At 42.1% G+C, this 22398-nt stretch overlaps 1 protein-coding gene across 1 annotated transcript; it reads right to left on the reverse strand.

Moving 5' to 3' along the window:
* Window positions 1-881: 881 nt before the first annotated feature.
* On the reverse strand, window positions 882-14587 carry LOC143774798 (extracellular calcium-sensing receptor-like). Its single transcript, XM_077262566.1, has 8 exons — window positions 14565-14587; window positions 13828-14073; window positions 12999-13290; window positions 12764-12895; window positions 8570-8668; window positions 8236-8463; window positions 3671-3794; window positions 882-1792 (listed from the first exon to the last, which is right to left on the reverse strand). Exons 1-8 carry the CDS (start codon window positions 14585-14587, stop codon window positions 882-884), a joined length of 2055 nt encoding a protein of 684 aa, XP_077118681.1.
* Window positions 14588-22398: the final 7811 nt, after the last annotated feature.

The raw sequence follows: 22398 nt of genomic DNA on the forward strand, positions 1-22398 counted from the left end.
CGCTCCTCACCCAACTGCCTCCAAGACTTCTACCGAATATCCCCCATCATCTGGAATTCTGTGCCCCAACATGTCCGGTTATCCACCACATTTGGATCCTTCAAACGGAACCTGAAAACCCATCTCTTCAAAGAGGCTTACAGCCTGTAATATTCACATGACCACCTCAACACCATCGGAGCTAACGCAACCACTAACCTACTGTCTCCTTCACAACTATCCTGTAGAATGTAAGCCTGCAAGGGCAGGGTCATCTCCTCTCTGTATCAGTCTGTCATTGTTAGTTTTGTTTACTGTAAGTGATATTTGTATTTTGATGTAACCCCGTCTCATGTACAGCACCATGGAATTAATGGTGCTATATAAATAAGTAATAATAATAATAACATCTCCAACATTCACCTAGGATACGATGGCTGTGTACAATGACCTTAGAACATAGGCCTCTCAACCAATGTATAGAAAAAAAAACTGAGTCTAATTTCGGTGTTATCCATCTGTTATCAATATGAAGATTCCACCACAGGAATAAAATATTGATTTTGTATTATAACTGCATATTACTAATATCTTCTGTCCTTATAGCATGTCAAGCACTGATCTGACCCAGAAAAATAAGCCATATATTTAATCCAAATATACAATGCACACAAAATCCCACCACTGTGGAACATTCTTTAGAATGAGCATTAGTTATCTATCTTTGGTAAAATACAATTATTTTTTTTCATAGCTTCATCTGTTCAACTTTTCTCTCTTCCAGGGAATAATCAAGAGACATTGGTTAATGTTCTGTGCCAGGGAGAAATTTTACATGTCCCTTTACATTGGTCGAAATACACTGGAGGCAAACTGAACCTTTTGCCAAGATGACATAAATCCTAGCCATGCTTTGTATTTTTCTTCAAGAGAAATTCTCTAGAGTTCATCTTAGGTTTGAGCAATATGATGTAACATTTTGGAAAAAACATACAGATGACCAAAGCCCAACTGGAGGACAAGATGGCAAAGATCTCCATAGCCACTGTGTACTTGCCCTGAGCACTGAGCGAGGCAGGGACATAAGATATCCAGACACTAAGGAAGGCCAACATACTGAATGTAATGAACTGGGCTTCATTGAAGCTATCGGGAAGTCTTCGAGCCAGGAAGGCTACAACGAAACTGATTGTGGCCAGAAGAAAGAGATAACCCAACATCATCCAGAAGGTAATGGGTGAACCCTCATTACACTCAACAATTATTACACTAGGGTTTGCATGAGCATTATTTTGGGGAAAAGGAGGTGATTTAAACAACCAACTAATGCATAAAATGAACTGCAAAAAAGTACATAGCAGTATAATAATATAGGATATTTTAGGATTGGTCCATCTTCTTAAATTGCTTCCTGGCTTTGTCGCCATAAACGCTAATACCACCATGATAGTTTTTGCCAAGACACAAGAGATACAGAGGGTAAAAGCCAAACCAAATACAGCTTGACGCAGAAGACATGTCTCAAATTTTGGAAATCCTATAAAAAGCAAGGAGCAAAGGAAACAAAGGGACAAGGACACTAGTAAAAGGCAACTCAGGTAGTAGTTATTGGCTTTCACTATGGGAGTCATTTTAAACTTAATGTAGAGCTGCAAAATAAGAACAGGAATGAGGACAGATGCGGAATTTGTTGAAGCCAAAGTTACACCCAAGGTTTCCTCGTAGGACAGATATTCTAAGGGCTTCAGGAGACACTGGTCTTTTTGAATATTTGGCCATTGATTCCATGGACACTGAATGCAGTCAACTGAGTCTACAATATAAAATCTTCAATTAATATTACATTTCAAGTAAAAATATGCCCACATTTCTAAAATGAACTTTCTCTTTGAGTTCCAGCATTGAATCTTCTCTCTTGGCCATTTGAACTATGAGTCTAAAAATGGTGAATTTGGTAGAGTTGCCAGGCAGCACATCGTAAATGTGTGCATCAAAACAGCTATCCGAGTAAGTATTTCACTCAGCTCCTTACTGGTCTTTTTTCTTGTTTTTGTTTTGTTATATTGTTTTCATCCACAATTATAGCTTCTGATTTTGAACTGACCTATTGTGACCCTGTCCACTCTTTGGCTTTTCCATTCTACTGCCTGACCGCCGTTTGCTGACCCTAGGCTCAATTGACTACATTTACCTCTGTTTCCACTTGACCTCCATTATTGCCTAGCAGAGTTCAGTACATTTATCAGCTTGGAAATTAATTCTGCTCAAATGTTATAAAAATAAATTTTCTCTGGAATGCAGATATGTTTTGTTATTTGCTCCACACAAATTCAGCAAAATGGAATGAGGCTGGTTGTCATTTTGGTGAGCTGTAGAGGGCTGACTAAAGGTTAAAAAAACAAAAATAGCTAATAACTCATCGCCCTTCTACTCTGCTTACTTTCCCCTGTACAGCCCTTGGCATCTCTACTTGACTTCGCTGTGAACTGAAACCCCAGGCATCTTCACGCTACACAAGAACTTCCAGCCATGACTAGTCTCGGGATAGCCTTGCACATTCACGGTCTAGAGAGCTTGTTGTAAGGCCGTGGTGCACGCTGTGATGTCCTGGGATTAGTAGCATTTGGAAGTCTCTGCCTAGCATGAAGATGCTCAGAGTAGTCTCGAAAGCTTGCAATTTGTTAACATCTTTTCAGTTAGCCATTAAAAGGTATCACCCACTGAGAACTCTCAATGCTAAATATTTTTCCGAGGTACAGGACATTCTTCTGTGTGCATAGGGATGTCCCTGGTCAAGATACAGTTGGAGGTCCAGGCCTAGCATCTGGATGCCCAGAGTTCCAGTACATGGTTGTATTTAGAAGATACACCAAGGGGACATTGAGCAGCAGAGGTGAGTGATAAAGTGACTATTAGTTTTTTTTTATGCTTCTTACATTTATTAGTTTTTTTTTTCAGACCACAGAGCATAATAAGGAACATTCAATTTGCTGCAAATCATTTCACAGTAAAATCTGCATGATTTAGCTTATTGAAATTTTGCCGTTTCTACTGACCAGTGCTCTTTCAACTATAGTCATTTTTCTTTGACTCTTTCTGTATTCCCCACGGGTGGCTTGTGAAATTAACTGTCTTATGTAATTCCAACCCAAGTAAGTTGTGTCTGTCTGTGCATCTGCTAGATGTTACCTAAGGATTCACTATTTAAGACATTTTAAAGCCTCATGATCCCCCCAAAAAGTCTCAAAATGCAATTGTGGGAAAATAGAGATTGTTTTTTTCCGTTGACATCCAGGTACAGTATGTACTTTGCAATTGCAGTAAGTAGGTTGGATGAAAAATATTGGCTGCTGTATGATTTTAAAGTCTTTTTTTCTTTATGTATTGTGGTGATAATCAAATACGATTCCATAAATATGATCACAAGTGGAGATGACCACCATGGTTATTCATGGTCCATTCATGGAAGTTCTTATAGAGAATTACCATCTATAATGTAAATGTAGGTCATGTGAATTTCAGAAGATTACTAAATTCTTCTTGCCAAAGACAAGATCCTTCAGGAAACCTAGAATCTCTTAGTGATTCAATATCTATAGACAATGTTGGGCAGCAAATAATTTCGATTTCATGGTCAGTAGTTCCTGGGTAATTGGGAAATTCTGAATGTTACATGATGTTCTTTCCTTACCTGTTTGATTGGAGATCTCTCCTTGAGGACAAAGAATACATTGAAAACAGCAAATGGGTTGACCTCGTACAGGAGCTTTCCTGAAGCCTCTAGGACAGCTCTCACTGCAGATGGAAACCGGTGGCTGTAGGAAAAATAGAAAATCCTCCCTATAAACAATTTGATTAATAGAAAGCTATAGCAATGAATAACTTTTTGTTTCCTGTCCTGGCACAAACACCTGGCCTTTCTCTCTTCTCATACCTTTCTTTGCACTAGTACATGTCAGATTTCTCAGGTAACCCAATAAACTCCCTTGATATCATCACCCTATTCCTTTAAAGGGTAGCTTTGGCTGAGGCCAGGTGCTTGGGTATTAATTAGCATTGTTTCAGTAGCCTCACATTTATCAGGAGTGTGCTGCTTGTTCACCTTGTCCATGCTCAGCCAGGCGTCTGTCATCTTTTCAGCTTATCCTGAGATACCTCCAAATTCATTAGAGTTTACTTAGGTTTTGTCCACACAAACCTCTCATCAAGTTACCAATTTAACACAACTGTTCATACCTGGTCTCGGTAATCAAGGGAATACACCTCGTTAAGCAAATTTTCAGCTTTCCTATACTATATTGAATTCCTGCAATTAACCCCTTACTGACATCAGACGTACTAATTCACTGATGTCAGTATCCCCCGACTTGATGTGGGCTCCGGCGGTGAGCCCACATAAAAGCCAGGATATGTCAGCTGTTTTGAACAGCTGACATGTGCTCGCAATAGGCACAGGTGGTATTGCGATCCACCCGTGCCTATTGACTAGTTAAATGCCGCTGTCAAACTCTGACATTTAACAAGTGCTTCTGGCCATCCGGCTGGGAAATACGCACCGCGGTGACCTGCGTCACGTGATTGAGAGTCACCGGAGTGTTGGCATGAGAACCTGAAGTTTCTTTGAGACCTCTATGGTTGTTGATGCCGGATTTCTATGAGCACCACCCTGTGGTTGGCACTCATAGTAAATCTTTAATTCTACTACATAGAGGCGATCTGATCATCACCTCTATGCAGAAGAGCCCATTGAGCTATGGCAGCTTCTAGTCTCCCATGGAAGCTATTGAAGCATGCCAAAAGTAAAAAAGAAGTTTTTAAAAATATGAAAAAAATAAAAATAACATAAAAGTTCAAATCACCCCCACAAACCACAACCCACAAATCACCCCCACAAATCACAATAAAAAAAAAAGAAACATACACATACTTGGTATTGCCGCATTCAGAATCACCCGATCTATCAGTAAGAAAAAGGATTAACCTGATCGCTAAACGGCGTAGCGAAAAAAAAACAAAATGCCAGAATTACTTTTTTTTCGTCACCGTGACATTGCATTAAAATACAATAATGGGCGATCAAAAGAACGTGTCTGCATAAAAGTGGTATTAAAAAACGTCAGATCGGCACACAAAAAATAAGCCTTCACCCAACCCGAGATCACGAAAAATGGACACTATGGGTCTTGCAAAATGGCACAGTTTTTTTATTTATTTTTTTAGCAACTTTTAGAATTTTTTTCCCCACTCAGAAAAAAAAGAACCTAGACATGTTTGGTGTCTATGAACTCATAATGACCTGTAGAATCATAATGGCAGGCCAGTTTTAGCATTTAATGAGCCTAGCAGAAAAGCCAAACAAAAAACAAGTGTGAGATTGCACTTTTTTTCTGCAATTTTGGAATTTATTTCCTGTTTTCTAGTACATGATATAGTAAAACTAATGATATCATTCAAAAGTACAACTCGTCCCGTAAAAAATAAGCCCTCACATGGCCATATTGATGGAAAAATAAAAAAGTTATGGCTCTGGGAAGGAGTTTTTAACAATTGATCTGTGGGACGATGCTAGACTTCCTTAAGGCTAAGTTCACACGTTGCAGAATTTCCGCAGAAATCCGCGGGTATATCGCATGCAGAATTAGCATGCATATACCCGCAGAAAACTAGCATTTTGCAAGCATAATTAGCTTGCAGAATGCTAGAGTTTTCCAAGCGATCTGTAGCAACGCTTGGAAAACTGACTGACAGGTTGGTCACACTTGTCAAACATAGTGTTTGACAAGTGTGACCAACTTTTTACTATAGATGCAGCCTATGCAGCATCTATAGTAAAAGATAGAATGTTAAAAATAATAAAAAAAAATGGTTATACTCACCTGCAGACCTCAGCGGCGTCCGTTCCTATAGTTGTTGTGCGCTGAAGGGCCTGAGATGACGTCATTGGTCGCGTGAGCGGTCACATGCGGTCTCGCGACCAATCACAAGACACTGACGTCATTGCAGGTAATTCACCGCCCAGCAGCTATAGGAACCGAAGCGGCAGCATGCAGCGGAGAGGCCAGAAGACTGCGGGGGACATTGAGGGTGAGTATATCGCTATTTTTTATTTTTATTCTTTTATTTTTTACCAATTATATGGTGCCCAGTCCGTGGAGGAGAGTCTCCTCTCCTCCACCCTGGGTACCAACCGCACATGATCTGCTTGCTTCCCGCATGGTGTGCACAGCCCCGTGCGGGAAGTAAGCAGATCAATGCACTCCTATGGGTGCAGAATCGCCGCGATTCCGCAATTTTAATGAACATGCTGCGTTTTTTTCTGGAATGCGATTCCGCTCAGGAAAAAAATGCAGCATGTGCACAAAAAATGCGGAATGCATTCTATTACATAGGATGCTTAATGGTAGTGTTTTTTTTGCGGTTTTATCGCGTTTTTATAGCGAAAAACCGCGAAAAAAACGCGAAAAATATGCTACGTGTACACACAGCCTTACTTCTTGATCACTCTTGTGCTTATCTATTGTACTGCAGGAAGATACATGTGATTGACTGGCTCTTTTCTGAAAGAAATAATCTCCCTATACTTTGACTGTTACTGTTTATATTGACACACCCAGTTCTGCTTCATTCTGACTACTTACTCCTATTGTTTGATAACCTGGAGATCAGGTCATCATCACTGATGCATGAATTATCCATCAAGACCCGCTTCGCAGCATTTTCACCTCTGATCCATATTAGTCACCCTGACCTATTGTTTAGAGTACATGCCGCTTTTGTTTGTTATGTCATAGCAAATCTCTAATTTAAACATAATAGTCTAATCTCCTTTGTTGAAGGGAACCTGTCACCCCCAAAATTGTATGAGCTACAGCCACCAGCATCAGGGGCTTATCTACAGCATTCTGTAATGGTGTAGATAAGCCCCCGATGTATCCTGAAGGATGAGAAATAAGGCAGGATTCAGCTCTGCTCGCTGATTCCAACAGTCATCACATGGACACTTCACTCATATGCAACTTACTGTCACGTGACAACGAGTTTCTCTTCTGCTTCTCTCAGTTTTTCACAGAACATTGAAAGAATTAGGAAGAGCAGCTCCTCAGCACGTGACTAAGTGTGCAAACTGCATATGTGCTTGTGTGGGGTGTGCCAAACTGAATTCTTGCCCCTCACTGCCATGTTCCACAATACCCACAGAAAAAACTAGCTGCCTCCACCAATCATTTATTACAGACCGATTAGTCAGCCATTAGTCATAACGTTGAGCCTCACGAGGCTACAGGGATGCGGTTTATAGAGCAAGAGGAACAAAGCGATCACATTTTATTAAACTGAATCCAACAATAAGGCCATGCTTATAAAAATATACAAGAGATGTTACAAAAGGGACAAGATAACACAGTATGCACAGTCACATAATAAATTAAAGGAATAAACAAAAGAAAGTTACTGTTGGCATAGGAATGGCGCAGGACTGGCAAATGGGAGCACTCCATTTATAAAATGGTATGTCTTTACAGCACGCTATATCTCCCAGCACTGAACATGGGTTCTAGGCCAAAACATACTTATATCAGGTACCAGCCACTCCCACCTATCATCCCCCATTGACCTCAGAAGTGGACAGTAAATAAGATGCTGACTTACTTACAAAAAATTTTTGAGATTCTCAATCATAGGAATATCTGCCCTCCTGAAGCTCCCAGGTGGAAGATATTAATGTCATATTTCCTATAATAATTTTAGCTTTCTATAGATACAAGATATGGCACATACAACTTTATCAATCTGGCCGATATTAATTCTGACCTAATGGGCAGGCCCATCAGCAACGCAAGTAAAGGATTGTATTCGGCTTAGCGCAATGATGCAGAAATATGTCTCCCATATCTATAGAACCTACACCTGTCATTAAAACGCCAATATTCATGTGGCCCCGCAATGTCTGAGACAATGACCTTGTGGCTTTACTATTGCTTTGAAGTCAGGAAGAGCCGAATTACAAAGGGACTAAAAATTGTCACCACACAAACTTGATGTTTCATATTCTTACTCACCATGTCAAAGGAGGTGGCGAAATCACAGACCCTCTGCTCAGCGGTGGGTCATAGAACAAATGGAAGGAATAGATTAGCAGCTCTTTTTCCCATGGCCATTATTAACAATTCATATTGAAGCCTTCCTCCTACTCTCAACATGAATGTGATAAATAAGTTAAAGAAGTTAATTAGTTAATGAAGTTTAGAGTCTACTTACTGCTTCAGTTCCAACACTCCAAACTATAGCGCTTGTGTTGACGGTAAAGACTTTACCAAGAGAAGCTGTGGTATCGTAGCTGCCAATCTTAATATGTTGCATGACGCCCTCTGGGTTTAATTGCCAGTTTACAATGTCATAGACTGCCGGAGGATCTCCATTCTCATCAAAATAAAAGTTTCTCCCATCGCTTAAGGTGACCCTTGCCTTCTTCATATAGTACAGGAGCTGGAACGTGTTGGATAACATCAGTGTTATTGGGTGGGATTTTATCTACAGTAAGCCTATTAGCCCCTTCCATGGTGCTTAATTTAAGTCCAACCAGTTATAACACCAAGTCCTCTGGGAAAGGTGGTGTAATCTTTGGAAATACTTGAGGAAGAACTGCAGGTCCAAAGTTGGGTTGCCAGGTGGTGAACTGTTTAATAAGTTTCTTCAAAATTAAAATTGAAAAAAGTGACCACTTAAATTATGGCTCAATGAAAATATTTCACTTCCTATTGCAATTTAGGCTTATTAATAAAATGTACAAACTTTCTGCCATTTGCAATAAACCAATCAAGCAAGGACAATCTAAATAGTTAAGCCCAACTAATATAACAAGTGGTTTCTCTAAAGTCAACACAATATTTCACTTTTACTGACCACAGCAGTCTCAGAATTACTTACCCCTTAATAGATTCTCTTGTAAGAGTACACATTTATTAAATCAGACATTGACTGAAGCATGTCTGATGTACTGTAAATAATGAAGAAACTAATTAATCATAAGAAAAAATGCATCAAATACCTTGACTGGCTCAGCCTTTGTAACCAGTATTGATCAGCAGTGGGCAGGAATCCCTGGGACTAAGTCCTGCTTTTCTTCTTCTGAGCATGCCCAAGGGACAACCTATCATTGGAGGTCGGGGGTCACATGCTCAGGCCCTGTAGCAGCTCCTATTGAACCACTAAGAAGGTCCTGGAGAGCTTCCGCTATAAAAGGTTCATGTGCTGGTATAAACGTATTAATGTGTGTGTGTGGATGTATGCCTGTCGATGGATGAAAGCTCCAAATCATTCCCATCCGTAGTGTTGTTGACTGTTAGCGAATGGTGGAAGCTACCTAGCACCTGACAGTGCTATCCCGCACAGCTAGCACACGATACTGCGCCTGATAGCAGTGTCCACCAGTGCGGCGCCATGCGCTAATAGAGCGCTTTCCTGGCCCAAGTCTGGGTGGTTAGTGGCGTCCGCCAGAGCGGCACTGCATGCACTCTTGTGCATTAAATTATTTCTATTAATCTCTGACACCCCTGTAGTAGTGTCAAGCGCAAGAGGTCTAGAGGAACTCTTTCCCTGAGTCTTGGCACGGAGTTCTTTGACTCTTTGCTTGCGCTCTTTGTGCGGTACTGCGGCCCTGTGATGCAACAGGGTTCACTTCCTTCATACCGGGTGAAGCTAACCCATGTGTGTATCCACATTATACCACCTTATAGTCCGTCATTACTCAGCAGCAGGTTCCATCTCTGCACGGTGGACCCTGGGCTGTGAACGCACCTTATACCATCCTTCTAATTATTTGGTGCGTTCCACTAGCCCTAACAATTAGTGAACTAGAGGCCATTGAATAGTCAAAGGTACCTCAGGAACGCTGCAAGATGTTGGACTCTAGCTATTTATCACTATTGTAGTAAGTTTTTACAATCAAGGAAGCTCTACTAAGTAGTGAAGGCATTTGTCATGAAGGAGGTGAATAACTCTGAGACTGCAGCAGTCAGTAAATGTGGCATTTTGTTTTATTAGTCGCGTCAAGCTATTTCGATTAGTCACTTGATTGGTTTACTGCAAACAGCAGAAAGTTGATAAATTTTACTAATAATCCTAATTTGCAATGAAGGGGTGAATAATTGTGAGTTAAGCTGTATGGTTTAACAGTAAGATAATTAAGACAAACATTATGCAAAAGTCAATATGGCTATCATCAAACAAATGCTGGTTTCGAGATGCACATGAACCCATTACCAACATATGACTTAATAATGGTATGTCATATATCAGCGTCTTGTCTTTGATGTAAGCTCAGGAACTGAGCCCGCATCTGTGTCAGCAGATTATGGCTGTGTTATTCAGCCATCATCTGTGTGTGAGGTGGAGCTCAGTCCATGGATGCTAACCTACTAAATGCTGCTTTAAATCTTCGACATTGGCATGTACACTGTGGCACACTGTTCTAACCTCCCATCGCACAGTGATCGTGGTGTGCCGATACATCTCCATAATGGCTGGGTCTCCTGAAGGCCCCCAAACTTGTCATGACAGAACGCCTATGAAAGTTACCCCGTGACTAGAGTTCACAGGAGACTGAGATTTTTCCTATATGTAGCAATACTGTGTACTGTGTTACTGCTGAAAATAGCAAAAGTGATCAGATGATTGCAGATTCAAGTCCCCTAAGGAAACTGTAAAATACAATAAAACTAAAAAAAAATAAAAATCTGAAAAATCTAAAAAATATAAGAGCAAATCACCCACTCTTCCCCCGTTAAAAATAAAGAAATGTTTGTTTTTTAAAAAAACACATGTGTGGTATGTCTGCTTCTATAAAGGTCTGATCAATCAAAATATAAAATTAATACCCCATTACTAAATGCTGCCATAAAAGAAAAAAATGAGAATTGTGCCTCAGCACCAGAAAAAAATGCAATAAGAGACAATAAAAATATTGCATCCACCCCAATATTGTACAAATAAAATTGTTGGCTCAGGACCTCAATAAAAGACAAAACGATGCATGGTTTCTATCACCAAAATTGCATCATTTTTACCGTATAATGGATGCTGTAAAGACAAAACTACAAAAACTATTGTGAATTGAGTTTTTTTATGAAATTTTTCAGCACTTGGAATTTTTTTTCCTATTTTCTGGTATATCACATGATAAAATAGATGATGTTATTCCAAAGTACAACTTGTTGCAGACAAAAAAAGCCCTCTCATGGCTATATTGACGGAAACATAAAAAATTTTTATGTCTCTTGGAAGAAGGGGAAGAATAAGATAAAATGGAAAAGCATCTGGTCAGAATGAGGGTAAATTTGACTAGTGAACCAGTTATATGTCATACGTGTTCAGGGCCGTCAAATAATTATCGTAGAATCATAGAATGTTAGAGTTGGAAGGGACCTCCAGGGTCATTGTGTCCCACTCCCTGCTCAACTTTGAGTTATATTTTAGAAATATCCATCATCAAAGATATAGAAAAGTACCAGAACCTACTCACACAATGTTTTAGCTGACAAATATTTTTAGAGTTTCACATTTTGAATTTTTGACTAAAGAGAGTTCACAATATACTGGACCCCCTTATGCCACAAGATACAATTTAATATGACTTAAAGGGACAGCATTGATATTTTTGAAGGAATCCCGAGTCAACATGAAACATGAAAACCTTCCATAATGCCACATAGTATTGGACCCATCAAACCCTATAGTATGACAGACTTGTCAAAGGTAGAAAAATAAAAAAAAGAATCTAACATACATGCGACCCAATTCCTGATCCACTTCTCTTGTCACCGTGGATCTGTTTGGCCCTACATTGATACTGTATTTATAGCTCGATTTGGCCACATTATCTAATTACTGGTGTACGTTGTGATGGAACGTGATAGCAGAAGTTTGGTGGTAAGTATATTAGCAATGTAGAAAGGTCTCTAATGGAATTATAGACATTTTGTGCCTGAAATATTAATGAGATTCCAAACAAGGACTACGAGAAGAAAATTATCACATCTACAAATACTTGACATTCACTGGTCAAAAAGTTGATATAGATTCATACTACCTGCCAAGGTGTAAAAGTCGTAATGTTAGCACATGCTCCATGTAAAAAATGGGCTCCTTTTCCATTTGCACAGTCTTTTAAATTTTCTAAAGCTTTAGCCACAACATGAACTGCAATATAGACATTGTACGTTGCCCTTAAGTTGTAGACATCATTAAAGCTGTTCGTGATACTTTGCAGGTCTTCAGATCCATCACATTCTCTCACTGAAGCGTTTGAGGACCTTGCGGTATCTCCATCCAAAAACACGCAATTAAATGTCTGTTCCCATAGCAGATTTACCCATTCCCTTCCCAGTGTCACAGAAGGGCTGATCTTATTTAGGAATTCTCTAAATTTTGGAATAGTTCCACTATAGAAAGCGAATCCTATTGTCCCTGATAGTGACTCTGAAAACCTTCCCGTGGAGAAGAGGCTAGAAGTGGACCAAGCTTCACTTGCTACAAATATTTTCTTTGTTATGTTCTGTCTTAACATTTCATCCAAGATGGGAATCAAATTAATGGCTGGTGAAAAGACAACCACAATTCTAGCTGTTGAGGTCTTCAAAACTTTAACGATATGTGGAGCATTGTGGTCTGGCTGGCTTTTAATAATGGTCTCAGTGAAGGCCACACATGCTCCAGCTTTAACTAACTCTTGTTTCACCAAATTAATTCCTTGTTGTCCATAGTCATTATCGACAGCTAATAACCCTACCCATGTCCAGCCAAAATGTAACACCAGACGGGCAAGTCCACGGGACTGGAAAACATCATTAGATACAGTTCGGAAAAATGATGGAAACATAATCCGATCACTCAGTAGAGGACTTGTTGAAAAGTGGCTTATCTGTTGGAAAAAGACAGATTCATGACAATATATTAATGTCCTTCACATCTTTGTATCATTGGTTATAGTGCTACTGTATTTAAAACCCATAGAAAGTCTTTACCTGAGGGTACTTATATAGGCCCAAGATATGTGCTACAAGGATAGAGTGTGTAGAAATTGATGGACCGATGATAGCACTGAGTGGCACATTTTGAAGGCACCGGTAGTTGGGCAGAACTTTGTTGGACCCAGTCAGTATTTGCAAAGCTCCCTGAAGGTCCTGATGCAGAACATCACAGGAATCATAGGCTTGGAAACCTAATGTGACATTTGCAAGAATATTGGAATTTTCATTGATTTCTTTAACTGCAAAAATCATGGACTGAAGTTGTTGATAATTTTCTAGGTGGAATCTTTTGAGAAGAAAGGAAAAAAGCATAGTGTTCTACTTTTACATTTTACAATCATTGAAATCAGTGACATACAAAAAAATAAGATGACTCGGTAGCCTAAAATTAAACTTTCACCTCATTATAGTATCAAATTTATACAATCATTGACCACTGAGCCAAGAATCTTACCCTCTAGATCAAGAAGGAGAATTTTGGCTTATTCACCCAGGAAGAAGAGATAATTCTGTATTTACTCCTCCACCCCATTTCCAAGACTTATTGCAATATCTTGATATCTTGCAATGCTGGAAACAGGAAGTCCTACACAAATTTTCACCTACCAAGTCTAGACCACGATATAGCACCTGCAAGAATTTCATCCAGGTTATGTAGACCCTTGAAATAATTAGCCCAAAATTTAACTTTTCTATAACTAGAGTCTAGAGTCTGTGTAATGAGCTAAAGTGGCGGTGTTATCAACCAATGTGAATTTAAGTTTTCAAAATATATGAGAAATAAACATAAAACTCTTTATTATCACTAAGAATATTCACTCACGTTGAACAAAGAGTCTTACGTGGTCTTTCAGTGAAGGAAAGTTTTTGATACACAGTGTCCAAATGAAGAGGCAAAACGACTCCTAACATGATATTTCCAGGCTCAGTTATACCTTGAAGCTCTGGAACATGAAGGTGACAGGTCAAATCCGAGGAATGTAACACAACAATAAGGTCAGGCAGAAGGAGAATCCAGATCACTGTGTACAGGGTTTTCATTGTGCATTCATCTACCAGAGTGACTCTGCTGTTAATGACACAGAGAAATAACATTTAATATTATATATTATCACATCTATGAATTATAATGAATTCCAGACATGGCACCATTACAAATGTGAACCCTTCCTTCACAAATTCTGAAAATTAATCTCCTACAATATTCAGACCCTGGTCCTCTGGCTGTGTAATTCTATCTTTATGACCTTCATTTGTCTCCCTCATATCATGACAAAGCCTTTTCCTTACTAAAGGTGTCACATGAGTTGACAGGTCCGTTCCTCCTACAAGATCAATACATTCCTTTCCTGAAATTCTCTGTGCTATTAGCAAACTTTCTTTCTGTAATTTTCACATTGTGACCTTCATTGGTCTCTATGGTTCCCCTAACATCATTACAGTACATGACAAAACCTTTTCCTGACTACCAACATCACTTGATTTTGTAAGTCATTTTCACCTCCAAGATCAATGTATTCTTCTCTTTAAATTCAGCTCCTTTCACTATTTAACTCTTACTCTTTGACCTTCATTGTCCCCATGGTCCTCACTATGTGCATCCATTTTCACACGTCCAGTATCACATAAGTTGACATGTCATTTTTGCCATCAAGAACAACATATTCCATTTCTGAAATGCTTTGTTCTGCTAGGAACAATTCCAAGCCTATTACAAATTAATGAACAGGTCACTGTCCACTCAAAAGTAGAACCCGTCATGTACCGTTTTGCAACATTCCACATATCCGACGCTCTAGCTATAGGCTGTTCTAACTATGAAGAGAAAAATCATTTTCATGTCAAAAAATGTAGAAACTAAACTAACATGGCGTGATCCATCATAATTGTCCACTATACCTTATAGCTACTGATGTAGAAGAGGTAACATGGATTGAATAAAATAATTAAAACATAATGTCCTTGTAGTCAGATGCATCTTAAAGGAACATTATGAAAAGCCTTAAAAGTGTTGCCCTTGTTCACCCTTATCATGTTATTTATGATCCATCCTTTGCCTCCTTGGTTTATAAAGGGTTCCCATAGCTGTCCCTAATCAACAGGAATGGGTTAAAGTGACTAATGTTTCCTGTGGGGCCGTTCGGTCTACGCTGAGAGACTGGATGCTGCTACAGAACAATTATAGTAATAATTAAGAGATCCAGATGTTCTCCATAGACTCTGCAATGAAGAAATCTCTAAATCGAGAGGCACAAGGGTCACCTGAGAAAATATCCTGATAGACTTGAAGGTTTTAAACATATACAGCGCAGGTTTCAAACTCAAGTAAGTATGCAAGAATCTTTAAGACTGGAAAATGCCATGTCAGCATGGATCCATAAATCTTCCATATGATGATATATCCCAGACCTCCAGACAATAATTGGTGTTTTAGACAGAGATATAGGCCTTCTCTTATTCTGATAATTTCTAGCCCTAATCTAATAATCATAATTAGACAAGTCACTACTTCCCCCAAAGGCAGCACATTCCTCTTCTGGAATACTCTTTATAATTTGGGCATACTGGCCAACTGTTATGCCAACAGGGTGTGATAAAGTATAGTGGACTCGCTAGACCGACCACTGATGGTGCAGTTGCGGCTGTATACCCGATACTCAAAAGAAAGGAGAGAGAGGATCTCATAAACCAAAAGATATTTATTAACAAGGTTAAACAAACAGGGAAAAAGTGTCAGAGGGAAGGAACCTCTGGATCATGACACTGTACCATGTAGTAGAGCACCGGGCAAGGTGTACCCCTGTACAGGGATTTCCCCATCACAACACCAGGCGGTCTGAATGCAGCAAATCCAGGACCAGAGCACGACCCATATTCACAGACTAAAAACACTGTGGAATGCTTGGCTCTGCTGGTGGAGAGAATCCCGGAAACTCCATAAAATCCCAGAAAGGCTGATCCCGCTGATAGCAGTATCTGGAGGGTTCTGTGAGGAGAGGCTAAGTCAGCTTAGAGTGGGAACTGGAGAGACCAGAGGGATCCAGGATAGGAATTGCCAAAGAGGACTCTGTGAAAACAGAGATGTCAGTATGGTGCAGAGCACAGCAAAGCATGGCCTGAAGCTGAGGCAACAATCCCAGAGAATGAACACGTTGCCCAGGCACCTCCCTTAAGGGGAGGATGCCTTTCATGCACAGAGCATCATAGCGCAGACAGCCCTAATAGAGAACAGGTGACCTGCTGTTTTAAGTATGAGCAGGAAGCAGGGTGCTCCTCCTAAGAGCATTTCCAGGAGGCCTGCCAAGGGGATGCAGGTTCTTAGCAGAGAAAGGAGCAGCTGATCGTCTGGAGCCATGGAGAGGGTGAGTAAGGCTGTGTGATAGGCGCCGGTCTCCCTGCGCAGCGGAGACCGGGCCTGTGCCTGAGAGCATGACACCAACTCTCTTTAGGTGTCCAAGAAACTCCTATACACATGTGGTCAAAATTGTTGGTCGCCCTCATTTAACGACAGAAAAACCCACAATTGTCACAGAAATAACTTGAATCTGACAAAAGTAATAATAAATAAAAGATCTATGAAAATGAACAAATGAAAGTCAGACATTGCTTTTCAACCATGCTTCCACAGAATTAAAAAAAATAAAACTCATGAAATATGTGTGGACAGAAATGATGGTACCCTTAATATTTTATTGCACAACCTTTTGAGGCAATCAGTGCAATCAGACGATTCCTGTAACTGTCATTGAGACTTCAGCACCTCTCGACGGGTATTTTGGCCCACTCCTCAAGAGCAAACTGCTCCAGTTGTCTGGTGTTTGAAGGTTGCCTTTTCCAGAAGGCATGTTTCAGCTCTTCCAAAGATGCTCAATAGGATTTAGGTCAGGGCCAGGGCCGTATTTAGAGTTTCTGCTGCCCTAGGCACTTTTAGTGCTGCCTCCCCCATTGGTGAGTATGACACTATCTGCATAGACTTTTGGCAAGAATCGCTGTTGTGAAAGTCGCCTTTTGCAGCAGATTGGGCAGTTTTTCTGCATCTGCTGTGTAATGGATCACTTACGGCAAGACTGTGTTTGGTTTTGTTCATTCCCTATGGGATTTGCAGCACTTGCTGTGATCTGGGAACTGCGGTACCATACCTCCCAACTTTTGAAGAAGGGAAAAAGGACTAAAGGTTGCGGCGCACTACGTGCGCCACGGCAAATTTTAGGCCACGCCTATGACCACGCCCATTTCACAACTAATCACACCCATATCCAAGTCGCAACCACAGCCATTTAGCACTTCTGATCACACTGTTTCATATACAATAATTAAAACCCCCCAAAAATATGGCTACGCAGTGCTCCATACTGTATAATAGCTACGCAGGGCTCCACATACTGTATAATGGCCCTACATGATGTTCCATACTGTATAATGGCCACACAGTGCTCCATACTGTATAATGGCCACACATGATGCTCCATACTGTATAATGGCCACACATGATGCTCCATACTGTATAAGGGCCACACATGATGCTCAATACTGTATAATGGCCATTGGCCCCACATGATACTCCATACTCACCAGTGACGTCTCTAGGTGAAGTCCTTCATCTTTCATCCAGCACAGACTGCCATCATTTCTTCCAGCCAGGGCTCATTTCTGCAGAAAATAACACAGTTATCTCAAGCTCTGCTTGTAGAACACATTACTTAATTTTTCACAACTTCTACATTACACCACATGAAGAAAAAAAGGCGACATAGTGTCACTCTACACAGTAACAGGACGCCCCCCCCAATTTAAAACAGTATACTCAAAAAATAAAATAAATACATCACTGCAGTAATAATATCCCTTATTTAGCCCCTATGGTAAAAATATTCCCCATCCTGGCCCCGTTTATCTCATTCCTGGCTCCAGCCGTATGTTCTCGCATCCTGCCCTCATGAGTATCCATTCTAACCCATATGATCTCCCCATCCTGCCCCATCTGTCTCTATCATATCCATCCTGCCCCATGTCTTTCATTCTGCCCCGTGTCTCCAATCATGCCCCGTATCTACATTCTGTCCATGCCTCCAGTCCTGCCCCCAGTGTGTCCAGCAACCTGCCCCAGTATGTCAAGCATATTACCCCCAGTGTGTCCAGCAATCTGCCCCAGTATGTCCAGCATTGCCCCCAGACAGTGTGTCCAATCTGCCCCAGTATGTCAAGCATATTGCCCCAGTGTGTCCAGCAATCTGCCCCAGTGTGCAGCATTGCCCCCAGTGTGTCCAGCAATCTGCCCCAGTGTGCAGCATTGACCCAGTGTGTCCAGCAATCTGCCCCAGTGTGCATCATTGCCCCCAGTGTGTCCAGCATATTGCCCCCAGTATGTCCAGCATATTGCCCCCAGTGTGTCCAGCATATTGCCCCCAGTGTGTCCAGCATATTGCCCCCAGTGTGTCCAGCATATTGCCCCCAGTGTGTCCAGCATTCTGCCCCAGTGTGTCCAGCATATTGCCCCCAGTGTGTCCAGCATTCTGCCCCAGTGTGTCCAGCATATTGCCCCCAGTGTGTCCAGCATTCTGCCCCAGTGTGTCCAGCATATTGCCCCCAGTGTGTCCAGCATTCTGCCCCAGTGTGTCCAGCATATTGCCCCCAGTGTGTCCAGCAACCTGCCCCAGTATGTCAAGCATATTACCCCCAGTGTGTCCAGCAATCTGCCCCAGTATGTCCAGCATTGCCCCCAGACAGTGTGTCCAATCTGCCCCAGTATGTCAAGCATATTGCCCCAGTGTGTCCAGCAATCTGCCCCAGTGTGCAGCATTGCCCCCAGTGTGTCCAGCAATCTGCCCCAGTGTGCATCATTGCCCCCAGTGTGTCCAGCATATTGCCCCCAGTGTGTCCAGCATATTGCCCCCAGTGTGTCCAGCATATTGCCCCCAGTGTGTCCAGCATATTGCCCCCAGTGTGTCCAGCATTCTGCCCCAGTGTGTCCAGCATATTGCCCCCAGTGTGTCCAGCATTCTGCCCCAGTGTGTCCAGCATATTGCCCCCAGTGTGTCCAGCATTCTGCCCCAGTGTGTCCAGCATATTGCCCCCAGTGTGTCCAGCATTCTGCCCCAGTGTGTCCAGCATATTGCCCCCCAGTGTGTCCAGCATTCTGCCCCAGTGTGTCCAGCATATTGCCCCCAGTGTGTCCAGCAATCTGCCCCAGTGTGTCCAGCATTGCCCCAGTGTGTCCAGCAATCTGCCCCAGTGTCCAGCATTGCCCCAGGGTCTGTCAGACATAAAGAAAAAAAAAAGTAAAATCCTCACCTCTCCCATTCCCAGCGCAGGTCCGGTGGACTCAGCGTCTCTCCGGCTTTGCAACGCTCAGGACATAGAGGCTGAGTGCGCAGTGATGACGTCATCGCACCCTCTGCTCTGAGACGTTGCAGAGTCAGAGAGCGGTGAAGACGCTGCAGCTGCTGCAGGAACCAGGAGAGGTGAGTATTAGAAGGGGGGGCCCATACTCACCTGTCAGCTGTCCCACACACCGCGCGGCCGCGCCGACATCCCTCTGTCTCTGTCCCGCCGCAGCGCCATCTTCCTGAGTGAGTTGTCAGGTGGTATCGCTAATTAAAGGTCATGAATATGCACATATTCATGACCTTAATCAGCGGTGCCACATGACCGCTCACTCAGGACGCGCTACAGACGCTGAGACCAGGCACCACTGGAGCAGGGTGAGTATCGTCTTCAAGGAGGGTGGGACTCGGAGGCGGGGGGGGGGGGGCGGGGCGGTCGGTCGCGTTTTTTGACCTGGGACTTAAAAAAAAACCTTGCTCAGGTGCCACCCCCCGCAATGTCGCCGCCCTAGGCACCTGCCCTCGGGTGCCTAGTGGCAAATACGGCCCTGGTCAGGGCTCATTGAAGGCCACTTCAGAACAGTCCAATGCTTTCCTTTTAGCCATTCTTGGGTGTTTTTACCTGTGTGTTTTGGGTCATTATTATCCTGTTGCAAGACGGAGGACCTGCGACTGAGACTTTCTGACACTGGGCAGCACATTTCCCTTTAGAATCCCTTGATAGTCTTGAGATTTCATTGTACCCTGCACAGATTCTTGACACCTTGTGCCAGAATCAGCAAAGCAGCCCCAGAATCTAACAGAGCCTTCTCTGTAGGGACAGAGTTCGTTTCTTGATATGCTTCATTTTTCCATTTGTGAATATAGAGCTGATGAGCCTTGCTAAAAAGTTCCATTTTTGACTCATCTGTCCATATGACAGTCTCCCAGAAGCTGTGTGGTTTGTCAACATGTAGTTTTGCAAATTCCAGTCTGGCTTTTTTATGATTTTTTTCAACAATGGTGTCCCCTTTGGTCGTCTCCCACGAAGGCCACTTTGGCTCAGACAACGACGGATGGTGCGATCTGACACTGATGTTCCTAGAGCTTGAAGTTCACCTTTAATCTGTTTGGAAGTTTTTCTGGGCTCTTTTGTTACTATTCGTATTATCCGTCTCTTTGATTTGTCATCAATTTTCCTCCTGCGGCCACGTCCAGGGAGGTTGGCTACAGTCCCATGGATCTTACATTTCTGAATAATATGTGCAGTAGTGTTGAGCATTCCGATAACGCAAGTATCGGGTATCGGCCGATACTTGCGGGTATTGGAATTCCGATACCGAGATCCGATACTTTTGTGGTATCGGGTATCGGTATTGAAACAACATTAATGTAATAATGTGTAAAAGAGAGAATTAAAATAAAAAATATTGCTATACTCACCTCTCCGACGCAGCCTGGACCTCACCGAGGGAACCGGCAGCGTTGTTTGCTTAAAATTCGTTTACTTCCTTACGTGAAGTCCCAGCTTGTGATTGGTCACGTGCCGCCCATGTGGCCACGACGCGACCAATCACAGCAAGCCGTGACGTAATTTCAGGTCCTTCAGGATTTTAAAATTATGTTCTGGCTTGTGATTGGTCGCGTCGCGGTCACATGGGCGACGCGACCAATCACAAGCCGTGACGTCACGGGAGGCAGGACACACGCGCATTTTAAAATGCGCGCGTGTCCTGCCTCCCGTGACATCCCGGCTTGTGATTGGTCGCGTCGCCCATGTGGCCGCGACGCGACCAATCACAGCAAGCCGTGACGTAATTTCAGGTCCTTCAGGATTTTAAAATTACGTTTGGCTTGTGATTGGTCGCGTCGCGGTCACATGGTTCTGAGCCTCCTATATAAGTAGGCTTTATCCTGTTATTAGCCATAGGTAAGTGTTCACATTAGGCAGTCAGCTCAGATACCATAGGTAAGTGTTCACACCAGGCAGTCAGTGTAGTTACCCATTCGATCTGAGATTACCTTGACGTTTTGGTGAATGGGCTCACAACGTTTGCAAATCTTGTGCTAAAAATCTCATGTGTTTTTTCATAAAGTTCATAAGCCATTATGCTATTCACATTTCACATATTTCACATTTCCTTATTTTTAGCACAGATGAGTGCGGCCATTGATCTATTTTGTTTTGGACCTGAAATTACGTCACGGCTTGCTGTGATTGGTCGCGTCGCGGCCACATGGGCGGCACGCGACCAATCACAAGCCGGGACTTCACGTAAGGAAGTAAACGTGCGAATTTTAAGCAAACAACGCTGCCGGTTCCCTCGGTGAGGTGAGTATAGCAATATTTTTTATTTTAATTCTTTCTTTTACACATTAATATGGATCCCAGGGCCTGAAGGAGAGTTTCCTCTCCTTCAGACCCTGGGAACCATCAGGAATACCGTCCGATACTTGAGTCCCATTGACTTGTATTGGTATCGGGTATCGGTATCGGATTGGATCCGATACTTTGCCGGTATCGGCCGATACTTTCCGATACCGATACTTTCAAGTATCGGACGGTATCGCTCAACACTAATGTGCAGCTGTAGTCACAGGAACATCAAGCTGCTTGGAGATGGTCTTATAACTTTTACCTTTAACCTGTTTGTCTATCATTTTCTTTCTAATTTCCTGAGACAACTCTTTCCTTCGCTTCCTCTGGTCCATGTTGAGTGTGATACACACCATGTCACCACACAGCACAGTGAGTATCTGTAGCCCTATATACCGGCCACTTACTGATTCCAAGATTGTAGACACCTGTGATGATAGTTAGTGGACACACCGCAATTTAACACGTCCCTATTGTCATATTATTTTCAGGGGAACCATCATTTCTGTCCAGGCCGATTTCATGAGTTTTATTTTATTTTTTTTTAATTCTATGGAAGCATGGTTGAAAAGCAACGTCAGATTTTCATTTGTTCATTTACATAGATCTTTCATTAATTATTACTTTTGTCAGATTCAAGTTATTTCTGTGACCATTGTGAGTTTTTCTGTCATTAAACGAGGGGTCCCAACAATTTTGATCCCATGTGTACATT

This window comes from Ranitomeya variabilis, chromosome 5 (assembly GCF_051348905.1).
Source record: "Ranitomeya variabilis isolate aRanVar5 chromosome 5, aRanVar5.hap1, whole genome shotgun sequence".
NCBI lineage: Eukaryota > Metazoa > Chordata > Amphibia > Anura > Dendrobatidae > Ranitomeya > Ranitomeya variabilis.

Excerpts from the sequence above, each read along its gene's own strand:
- LOC143774798 (XM_077262566.1), bottom strand. The coding sequence starts at position 14,587 with ATGGGGACAATGAAGGTCAAAGA. Across the intron at positions 14,074-14,564 it reads GGGACAATGAAGGTCAAAGA|CAGAGTCACTCTGGTAGATG; the intron begins GTAAGAGTTAAA and ends TGTCATTAACAG. Across the intron at positions 1,793-3,670 it reads AGAGATCTCCAATCAAACAG|ACTCAGTTGACTGCATTCAG; the intron begins GTAAGGAAAGAA and ends TTTATATTGTAG.